This window comes from Mauremys mutica, chromosome 10 (assembly GCF_020497125.1).
Source record: "Mauremys mutica isolate MM-2020 ecotype Southern chromosome 10, ASM2049712v1, whole genome shotgun sequence".
Taxonomy (NCBI): Eukaryota; Metazoa; Chordata; order Testudines; family Geoemydidae; genus Mauremys; species Mauremys mutica.
Window position 1 is genome coordinate 43,887,108 of NC_059081.1, and position 12,126 is coordinate 43,899,233.

At 39.0% G+C, this 12,126-nt stretch overlaps 1 protein-coding gene across 1 annotated transcript in view; it reads right to left on the reverse strand.

Moving 5' to 3' along the window:
* The window catches only part of CCDC141 (coiled-coil domain containing 141), a 158,937-nt gene that overhangs the window by 66,836 nt on the left and 79,975 nt on the right, over positions 1 to 12,126 (reverse strand). Inside the window, exons 8-9 of the mRNA XM_045033130.1 lie at positions 6,555 to 6,727; positions 342 to 483 (exon numbers count right to left, since the gene is read on the reverse strand). Coding sequence (XP_044889065.1) covers positions 342 to 483; positions 6,555 to 6,727 — 315 coding nt within the window. The remainder of the gene's footprint in view (positions 1 to 341; positions 484 to 6,554; positions 6,728 to 12,126) is intronic.

Consider the following 12,126-nt stretch of genomic DNA (forward strand, 5'->3'; position numbering starts at 1 on the left):
CTAGGGCGCCAAAAACCCTGGCGCCGTTCTGTGCAAGTCACAGTCCTGGATTGCTTGCTCAAAACAAAAGGGCTCATGATCAAAGCAAATTCATGATTTATTTAATAGGTATAATGTGTTTGTAGAATCAGCGTCATTTTCAGCTCAAGGCATTTAAGTTTACTGGTGCCTACAGCTGCACTAAGCATTTCATAGGTACAATTCACCTATCCTCTCTACCAGCTAAGTACATTATTTGGTATTATTCAGTCAGAAGCAAAGTCTAGTGTTTTAACAGCTATAGACAGAAATTCAATGCAGTCTGCATGAATACATTAATGAGGATGCCTTTTATAATGTACCTTCTTTAGATAATCTTCTAGTGAGGCAGTGAGCCCTTGTTTCTTTAAAGCAAGTTCTTTGTAAGCAGGACACTGTCTGATTAGTTGATCCACTCTTTTCTGAACATATTCTATCATTTCCTGAATTCCAGTCATCCAAGAGCTAAATTGGAACAATACAGCTGTTAAAACTTCTCCTGGCTTGCGCACCAGCAAGATGACAGAAGGTGAATAAAAATAGCTCTTCTGTTTCATATCAGAAATGATTTAGCAAGTTTTAAAAAACTCAAGTCTTAAAAAAACATAACAGTAATAATGCAGATAAAATTCTTAAGGAGCAGAGCAGAGAAATGACATTTCCTAACAAATTATTTCACATTCAATGCATAAGTAAGGCTCAGATGGAGATACGCTTACTTGCACTGTTAATCCCAATGACCTCAGTTGCACTACCTATGGAGTAAGGTACTACTCAGTGCAAGTAAGGGTATTAGATTCTGGCCCTAAAGGAACTGAGCAGAAAGGAGAGAAATGAAACGTGAACAATTGAAAATACCTGACATACCAAGTGGCTTAGATTTCTATTTTTAAAAGGATATTTCACTTTGCCTCCAAATGTTTCAATTTTCTTACAGTAAGTGCACAAAACTTGTCATCTCATTCCCTCCACGCTCTAAGCTAACATTTGTTTAAAGATGCTGTTTGAATAGAAGTGTAGAATAAATCAATTGAGAAAGCACCAATTGTTTTATAATCTGAAACATTTAAGCACCAGGGTGCCAATTCACAATAATATGAATGCTTGAGGCAGTTCTCTCCAAATTGTAAACAAGTCATCACATAGAATTAGGATTTGAAGATGGTGCACAAAAAAGAATTAATACTCATATTAATTAATTTATTATTGAAGTTGTCTCTGACAAAGATAAATAAATAAATCCAAAATTTAGAAGACGAATACTTCTAAAGTGTGAACTTTGTCAATTTAATCTCTGCTGACTTCCTAATGTACTTATCTTGATTCAACTATTTATATACGGCCAGTTCCAGTGATTCAGAAGACCAATTTTAGCCATCCTGACTGAAGTTGAGGAATACCCGATCAACCATGCCTATCAAGATTCACAGATTCTAGGACTGGGAGGGACCTTGAGAGGTCATCGAGTCCAGTCCCCTGCCCTCATGGCAGGAACAAATACTGTCTAGACCATGCTGGATAGACATTTATCTAACCTACTCTTAAATATCTCCAGAGATGGAGATTCCACAACCACCCTAGGCAATTTATTCTAGCGTTTAAAGACCCTGACAGTTACTACCTTTTTCCTAATGTCCAACCTAAACCTCCCTTGCTGCAGTTTAAGCCCATTGTTTCTTGTTCTATCCTTAGAGGCTAAGTTGAACAAGTTTTCTCCCTCCTCCTTATGACACCCTTTTAGATACCTGAAAACAGCTATCATGTCCCCTCTCAGTCTTCTCTTTTCCAAACTAAACAAACCCAGTTCTTTCGGCCTTCCTTCATAAGTCATGTTCTCAAGACCTTTAATCATTCTTGTTGCTCTTCTCTGGACCCTCTCCAATTTCTCCACATCTTTCTTGAAATGCGGTGCCCAGAACTGGACACAATACTCTAGCTGAGGCCTAACTAGTGCAGGGTAAAGCGGAAGAATGACTTCTCATGTCTTGCTCACAACACACCTGTTAATGCATCCCAGAATCATGTTTGCTTTTTTTGCAACAGCATCACACTGTTGACTCATATTTAGCTTGTGATACACTATAACCCCTAGATCCCTTTCTGCTGTACTCCTTCCTAGACAGTCTCTTCCCATTCTGTATGTGTGAAACTGATTGTTCCTTCTTAAGTGGAACACTTTGCATTTGTCTTTGTTAAACTTCATCCTGTTTACCTCAGTGTAGCTCCTTCAAACACTAATAGAGATTAAGGTTATACCTCCTGTAGATGATTACTTAGAGCTTAATAAAATCTTGGAAAGTACTAGTGATTCTGCATACCTTTAATACAAATAATTAATTTATGACATGGTGAAAATGAGTTTAATCGGCAATGAAATGAGGGAAAATCTTAAACTACAGATAGGGAAGCAGACTGGCCAGGATGATGATGAGGGTTTTCTTAATAGACAAAAATCAACTGATTGAAGACATTCTGAGTTAATATAAAATGCATTTTCTACAGCGCAACTGTATCTTCAACAGGCTTTAATTTCAAAAATGGAAACTCACATGAAATCAGTAACTATGTTCTACCAATAGTCTCATTTGAAACAAAAATCTGAATTGGATTTTTTAATTTATTTGATTCAGAGGGGTAGCCGTGTTAGTCTGTATCAGCAAAAACAACGAGGAGTCCTTGTAGCACCTTAGAGACTAACACGTTTATTTGGGCATAAGCTTTTGTGGGCTAGAACCCACTTCATCAGATGCATGGAGTGGAAAATACAGTAGCAGGTACATATATACACAGTACATGAAAAGATGGGCATTGCCTTACCAAGTAGGGGGTTTGGCCAATGTACATGGCAGAGGGGCATTGCTGGCACAATCTCTAATATTCTGTTCCAATTACTCTTTCAGGGAGCTGCAACCTGCTTTCAGATTCCACATAAAGTTCTATTGGCTGCTTCTCTTAGCAGATGGTAAGCACTTGACAGCTAACTATCTATTACATCAGCAGAATACACCTTTCTTTTCCTTTGTATAACAAAGCAGCCACTTAAACATACGATTAAACTTCTTCAATACCCACATGCTGGACTAAGCCCTAACAGAGGTTCCCATGTATGTTTCTGTAAAAACACTGTCTTTGTTTCTCCTCTTGCATTGGTCATTCTTTTATATTTCCTTTCCTAACTGGACCTTTATTTTTACTGTCTTTCTGATGGGAAATTAAAATTTCCTTCCCCTTCTACTCTCTGTCCTTGACTCCCAATGTTTTATTTTAGAAAACCTGGTTTCTTAGTATACTGTATTAAGTTTGGCTCTATCCAGGACTCTAGAAGTAAAATCCAGGCCCCATTGACTCTAATGGCAAAATTCCCATGGACTTCCCTGGGGCTAGGATTTCACCCTAGGACTCTCATACTGAAGAATTCAAAAACACTTTGAAAATGATATGCCCTGTTCAGGGATCATTTCACTCACCACAGTAAAGCAGCCATCTCTGGACTGAAATGTAGTAACTGCTGTTTAACACAGGACAGAGACACTTGACAACAGCCCGAGAGAGAAAAATAGGAAGAATACTGTATATCCAGTTGAAGGAATAGAGTGAATTTAGGAAGGAATATAATTACACAAGCTGAAATTTGGGGCGATCACCCTGAACACTTGTTGAAAGTTCCATAGAACCTTTTAAGTCCATACCATAAAGACAAGAGTACATGTCTTCGAGATTCTAAGGTAAATGATGGAATCCAGGTGAGCTCAGCTGCTGTCTCTCTCCTGTTCCCTGCAGTGTTCTTACCTCAGCTCCTCCTAAGTCTTCTCACTCACCTGTCACAACTAAGACCCCTTCCATCTCCGAATCCTTTTCTCTTCTGAACACAAAGTAACTAAAGGATCTTACCTCAAGTGGGTGGGGAGAAGCACTCATTACCTACTTGCTGCAAACATAATCCCACCAAAAATCTCTCCCTTTTCCTGACACAGCATTCCTATAGGCCCTTAGCTACTCATAGAAACTGTCCTGTCCTAGGTGATCTAAGTACTAGCCAGTCTCCTAAGATGAGTAGTCAGAACTCAACTTTATGTCTCATTTGACAGATGGCACCTCCAATAGCACACTGGTTTCATAATGACCAAGAGGGAGCATCATGTTAGCTAGAGCTCAAAATATTTCTGGGGGCAGTGACTTATCTTGAAGATGTCATGTCAGGACTGGCTGCCAGGAGCACCATAAAGGTGGTACCTTCTGTGCACCCCTCTGATGTCATCAGTTTCTGACTCTGAGAGCAGTTCTTTGGAGTGTATGTTGGGGAAGTTGAAAGAAGAAAGCTAGTGTATTAGACCAACATTTCCCAACCTGGATGCCTAAAAAATTAAGTTCCCAAACCCATACTAAGGCATCTATATAAAAGTTGCTCTCTTTTAAGAGGCGTTAAGCACCTGCAGCATCCACTGAAATCTATGGATGCTTCAGGTACTCAGCCCTTTGAAAACCAAGCTACTTTGGATTTAGGTGCCCAAATGCAGATTTAGGAGTCTAACTCTGGCATCTGGATTTGATCACTTTGGTCTCAGATAATGGACGATGATAGAACATAAATAAAGGCTGACTCAGTGCAGGGGAAGGTTAAAACTAGGTAGTGAGTGAACTTGTCAGGATTGGAGGGAAATCAGCAGGGGAAGGAGGAAAAAGAGAAGATGTGTTTTTTGTTTTCTTTCTTGAGAAAGTGGGAGGTGTCTGTTTTTATTTAAAAGCTAGGATATGGAAAATTTCAATATTCAAATGTACATATTTTGATAAACTATTAAGATGTGTATAATTAACTTGAGTGAACTCTTGTGACTCTGTTGCTTAAACCTTCACTACACATATTGTTTGTTGCTCTCAGTTGTTGCGTTTTATCATATTTAAATCATAAGGTCTTCTAGGCAGGAACCACATCTTTCTTATTTGTTTGTAAAATGTCAAGCACAACTTTGGATACTCAAAAACTAAAATATTAATACCATAAAGGATGGTTAATTTGGATATGAAGTTTTAACTAGAGGTCCCTGGAAAAGAGTTTGTTTTCTTTCAGCAAGGGCATATGCCTACAGCAAACAGTAGAACATATTGGCACTGCTGCTATCAGTATTGCCTATACAGGGGGATTTTTATTTAATTTCACCACAAACCTCTAACACAATTACTTCATGTCAATTTGTCACTTTGCTTCTCGACCTGCCCTGAGGTTTCAATATCCCAGCACTGCGACATGGGCTTCTAGTCTGAAGCAGAGTACTCAAACACAGTGAATATGTTTAAAAAAGAGAGAGAACATTAATGGCTGCAGTGATTTTATGGATCCATTCTCACAAGGTCTGCAGACTCCATACCATCAATCAATGCTGTGTTAGAAAGCCATGCAATGTGGAATACTGTTTGCATTGTATCTGCTGCCACTGGGGTCTGTGATTGCTGCTGGCTTAAGAAAACCACTGAAATGAAAGCAAGCTGAGGAAAACCCTCTCTTCTATTCTGCTTATCTGTTTAAATACCAGTAGGTGTTAAAGCAGCAGCAAGAACAATAAAACCAGCTGTGTGTGTTATGGGTAAAGTCACTGAACTTATTATAGGCCCTCTTTGCCTGGCTCAAAGCTTTAAATAACTCCAGTGGGAGCTACTCACAGAATGCAGTAGGACTAGAGGGCCCCCTTTGGATGAAAGTTAGTGCAATGTTGCTAGGGTTTTGTTTGTTTGTTTGTAAGTGATAGCACAGGATCCTGAAGTGATTAGAGTTCCTACATAGATTTGGAAGTCCCCCACTGAAGCAAAGCTTTCTACAGCCCTGGAATGGCTAATTACCATTACATCAATCTCCTACCAAGTTGTGAAGAATAGGAAACAATCAACCTGGTTTTGATCCAAGTTACACTGGTGTAAACCAGGAGTAATTCCACTCAGGTCCATAGAGTTACACCATTCTTGCTATTAACAATAGATGGGGAAAAAGAAAGGTTATTTTATTAATAAATGAAGGTCACTAAGAAGCAGAGAAACTGCTCATATTCTTACATTTAGCGGAATATGTATTATGTTCATCTGTTATATTCAGTTATTAATTATTAAATGTAATATACAGGTAGACTTTAAACGGTCTTAAAATGTGCATTTGGGGTTATAAAAATGACCATCTGTTGATATTTTATTTTATTTTATCTTGACCAGACTGTCTTTTCCTAAATATTTCCCTGACATAATTGCAGCCACGTGCACTAATACAGCATTTGATGTATATAATTTATGTTATAGTGTATACAGTTCTTAAAAAAAACAAAAACAAGAAAAACCACTTATGACAGGAGACAGAGCAATCTGTTCAAATGATATCAGTGAAAAATAATGACGACAAATTTTGCAGACTCAGTCATGCCACTGAGACCTAGCCCCATACACAAAGAGTTACTGGGCACAGACTGGCCCTAAATGAGTTTTTATCCTCGATCAGGTTAGTGGAAGATCTGAAATAGTTGAAAAATATGGGCAATAGAGCACTTTTTACTCACCTGTGGGAATCTCCTTTACTAACTAAGGCTTTTCCCTTCTGCAAAGCATCGGCTGTGCAGTCTTTAATTTCTTCCTGTAATTCCTCATGCTTCATTGCCAAGACAGGCAAACTTAAACCCTCCGAGTTAAGGAGCTTAAGGTAAGCTTCAATACCTCCAAGAACATCAAATGCCTGCCAAATGAAACACACTTTTTCAGTATTTCTATTTATAATATACATTTATTTTGTACAAAGCAAATATATTAGATGGACACTCAATATTTTTTCAAAAATGAACATCACTAACTTAATTTAGGACCTGATTCTGATCTCATTTAGAGTGCACAAAGGAATAAACAGGTGTAACCCCGCTGAAGTCTACAGAGTTATGCGGGAGTACATGAGAGCAGGATCAGATTTTGAGTTTAAAAGAAGAATCTATTTTCTAGAAATAATCAGAGCAGTGTGATTCTGAGTCTCAGCCAAAGAGGCTTGAGCAATGCAGATGAAAATATTTTAGAACCCCATGTATTACTGGACCTTTGGCACACTCATCAGAAAATGTATGGTACATAGACCCAAATTTATTACAATCCTGTGTTTTTTGTGTTTAAAATCCATCCAGGGTATATACAAGAGTTAAGTCCCACTGAACTCTTATTTTGAGAAACAGGGGAAACATAAATTTTCCATATCAGGAAGTTGGTATTATTCATATTCTCTATTTTCCCATTGCACAAGCAGAAGTTTCTATTCCACAAGCAAGGAGCAAATGGGGCACAGTGACTTAGAAAAGACAGCAGACACAGGCAAGAAAAGATTATGTTAATGCCCAAATATTATTAGATAAATAGAAATGTGCCAAGTCCAAAATGCCCATAATTGGCTTTACCGTACCAGGGAAATATTCTCTGCTAGTAGATATTTTATAGTTGTGCAATCTCAGAAGAAACTCAGTTAACAAAGCAGAAAAAAAGTGTAATTGCTCTAACACTAGGACCTAGGACATGATCCCAGGATTAGGTTGTTGTGACAATTATGAAGAAAATGCTTAGTGCAGTACTACAGAAAGTGATCCAAGAGATCTTATGTTTACCCATGAGATCTTATTGCACTGTGTACTGAGTCATAAGCTGCCTTTAGTAACAAAACTAAGTTTTTACTACTTTTTACTTATGTTAGCACTGCAGAATCACTGCAAGTATCAGTCTAAGATCTAAACTCTGTTCTAGCAAATTCATTACCAACAGAATCATTAACTAAGTTCCACATGTAAGACCAAATCTAAAGCTGGGCAGGAATTTTTTTCCCCCATCCTGTGAATATATAGATTTCAAACATTTTCCTGTTCCACACTGGGATAAAATCAAGACATTTCTTCTTCTTTTTATTTTTAAAAATAAGACCGCACCCAACCCTAGAATAACCAATAGCTTAGATGTCAATAGCTGAGATGTTAGACACGCAGGTTCCAGTCCCTCGTCTGAACCAGGCCTAGACTCCTACACGAGTGCCTGACCACTGGGCTGTTCACTCAGTCTCTTTCTCTGGCATGAGGAATGTTTAATTATTTATATAAAGTGGAAGAGCTCCAACAACAGACAGTGAAAGACAAAAGCCTGGTGTTTAGGGCATTCAGGGTTCAAATCCCTACTCTGTCATCCTCCCACATACCAGTTCAGTGCCCTAACCACCAGGTTCTAGTCAGTCTCAGTCTGTCTCCTCTGTTGGTGCCCTCTGCATAAATAAAAATTAAATATGCATTGGGCTAGTGAGAAAGAGACTTATGCTATAGCCCAGTGGTTAGGGCAATCACTAACGGGATCTGGGTGATGCAGCTTCAAGTCCATGTTCCAGTGAACACTGAATTAGCTATCCAGAGCAGAGCAGCTTCAAAAGGAGAGATTGAGAGAGATCCACTGCCTGATTCAGGTTATGGGCTAAAACCTCTCTCCCCCAGGTGAGGGCCCTAACTACTGGGCTATTGGTTATTCTTAGCGGGGTCTCTCTCTTTTTGGTTTTGATCAGAAATTTCATCCTCAACCTGAGAAAACTTCCCTGATGGAAGTTTTGTTGAAACTGGTATATTCCCCGCAAATACCATTTTGCCAGAAAATTCCCAACCAGCTCTAACCAAATCCTGCCCCTTTTTATCTGAAATAATGATTTTGAAAACTGATTACAAATAGCATTGCAGCATTCCATGCTGCTTTCCTTTTCATAGGCTTTTATATCTAATGCGGCAAGCAGGGAGATCTAATTTTTTCTCTAAGTCGTGTAAATTTAGACTGGGATCTTAAAGTTCTTTCAGTTCATTCATTATAATTAATAATACAGACTACACAGGCCAAATTATGTTCTCAGTTACAACATTATGCTCCCAGACTAATACAATGAGTATTCCCACTGTACTCAATTTTTGCTCGCAAATTTTGTTTGCTGTGCAACACCATTATGTTCAAAATATTCAAAAACAGTGTGTTAGTTCTATTATGATCTCTTCTATTGTGTTTCTCATGTGGAGAACTTCCAACAGAATTAATTTCCCATTTAACATATTTAACTTATGCACAAAAGGAAAAAATTAATATAATGGGAATGGAGAGGTGTATATTTGTTAAACGGAAAATTACCTAACTAAATTGCATTTTTATACAATGCTCACCAAACTTAGGCCCTGATCCTGCAAACACACACATACTTAGCTTTACACAGGGGAACAGTCCCATTGGCTTTAACTGGCTGAAGAATGCTGCTGATTCAAGGTTTTAGAAAGAAGCAAGATGACTCCTGAAGGATTGTTTAATAAAAGAAACTACTTTTTAAAACATGTGTACTTTAAAGAGCAATATCGTAAAGGAAATAGACTTTGATACAGACTAATGTTTTACTTGTTTGAAAGAGCTCTGCAAAGATTCTTAAAACATTTATGGAAGTGGAAGGACATAAAAAAATGTACCAAATAAAATTTTTAAAAGTAAAATTTCACAGAGATTTCTAAGAGCTTTCTCAGCCAGACTGCTACAGCATATTATGCCTGAACTAAAGAAGCAACAGACCAGTCCATCAGGTGCTGAGTCAATGGAGAAATGACAAGCCCTGATACTTGAATTTACCTAAACACCTAAGAGATAAGCTCTCCATCACCACTGAAGCTGAGGAAAAAAGTGGACAAAAATCCTTGAAACGGAGGCAGTCATGGAAAGACAGATGAGAGGGAACAAAAAAAGCAGATCATTCCATAATGAAGAATGGAAAACACTAAATGCACAACAGAAGAAGAATTCACACCATTGGGAAACTCACAGTAAGGGCTTGGTTACACTTGAGAGTTACAGCACTGGTGGTGGCTTTACAGCGCTGTAACTTACTCCCCGTCCACACTGGCAAGGCACATACAGCGCTGTATCTCCCTGGCTACAGTGCTGGCTGTACTCCACCTCGGTCTGGGGAATAACGACCATAGCGCTGCTCTTGCAGCGCTGGGGTGCCAGTGTAAACAGTGATTAATCTTACTACGCTGCAACTGACCTCCAGAACCTTCCCATAATGCTTTTTAAGTAAAGATAACACTCTTTGTTTTGTTGTGATGCCTCTCTTTGTTTTGTTGTGAACTCGGGGCTCCCGGAGCTGCTTATCTAAAAAACAAACACAGCTACTGTTTGCTCGAGCAGAGGGGGATGAATGTCCACAGCTAGTGTTTGCTTGAGGAGAGATGCAACCCGGGGGGAGGGTCCGTTTTGGAGCAGCTGCTTATCTGGTCTGAAGGCTATTTGCATTTAGTGAATGAGAGAGGGGTGGGGGAAGGAGTCAAAACTTTTAAAATGATTGAAGGTTGGTGCTGTGTATCTTCAAGTCCTTAGAACTTGCAAGGCAGGGAGCTGACACAGTGTCAGCTCCAAAAATCCACTCTCTCTGTCTCCCCCACGCTCCCTGTCACACTCCACTCCACCCCCCTCTTTTGAAAAGCACTTTGCAGCCACTTGAACGCTGGGATAGCTGTCCATAATGCACCACTCCCAACACCGCTGCAAATGCTGCAAATGTGGCCACACTGCAGCACTGGTAGCTGTCAGTGTGGCCACACTGCAGTGCTTTCCCTACACAGCTGTACGAAGACAGCTTTAACTCCCAGTGCTGTACAGCTGCAAATGTAGCCAAATAATAGAAGCAGCTTAGGCACAAAGCAAGCACCAATAAGAAGGTCAGAAAGAATCCTTCACCCTCAGCACTGCTGTGCAAGGAGATGCCATAATCAATCCTTAAGCTTCAGTTGATAAAGTTTTGTATAGGCACTGCCACAAATTGAGTTAATTTTCTTACTGAAAATTATTTTAATTCAGTATTGAGCTATTATAGTAAACCTTAAGAGATTTATTAACAGTTTCTCTTGTTTAACTCTGATTAGCAGGACAATGTATACCTGGAGATGACATGCAAACTGAGTCAAGTGAAGGAATACAGAGCTACAGTAACTGAGACTTACTCTTATAGAAGGTGTAAATCTTTTGTTGGAATATTCATCAAGAGGAGCACAACAGAGAGGATTGCAATTGAACAAATACTGTTTTACTGCCTCTTTTAGACCATTTTCTTTGCAGAATGAACAATTCAACACTAATAACTTGAAGTTACCTTGATTTAATTAAGAATTTTTTTTATGAATAAACAATTCAGTAATGTCTTGTCCCATCTGAAGGAAGTGATAGTAGGTACTCAGGAGGCCCCTTGTCCTAAAATGTGAAATCCTTTTCACCTGTGCTTAACTACAAAGAAATTCAATTGCCACTAGCTCAAAGCAATAATTAAGCACAGTTTTGGCACTTTAAAGACATATTCAAGATTCTTCTGCAGAACTGAGCACCTGGCATGGGCCCAGGAATCAATAGGATTTGCTTATTGTGTGCAACAGGCATTACATAAGGAATTTTATTCTTGAAGACCGTATTGAAGAGATTAAATTTAGAAACCAAAAGGAAAGGTATACAGCACTCCAGAACAAACATAGGTAGTTAAAAAGGCAGAAGGAAAAGGCCTCTTGCTGTCAGATTTTATGTAAGTATTGAGAGCCTGTATAACTAATCAGCTGATATATTTGTTTCTTGGTAAAGATCAATGGGGGAAAATGTAAAGTAAAGAATATATATGATCACTATCATGTTATATTTCTCAAGGAGGAATTTGAACAGAATGGTAGCTGGATGGGTGACTTTTTTTGAAAAAGGACCAGCTGAAAAATCAGGTGGTCTCTGCATCTCCCTTACTAGCCAGATTTAAGTGCTGTCAAAGTCCCTCAATCTGACTCATCCAGGCTGTCAAATAATCCCACAGGGTTGCGCTGTCTGCATTCCCAACTCCATCTTGCCAACTAGATCAAGTTATGGCTGCTACACAGAGATTCATATTTATCCCATGTTCAGTGTCAGTCACAAATGGGAAGCCATGGTTCACTCACATTATCTGGGTTGATTGTTCCATGGCAGCTGCAGTGCTGGCTGGCAGCCTATACCCTTCCTATTTCTCTGTGGTTTCAAGAGCTTTGCAAATCCTTTAAATTAACTGTGCCAAAGCAACCTCTTGTGTCCATTGCA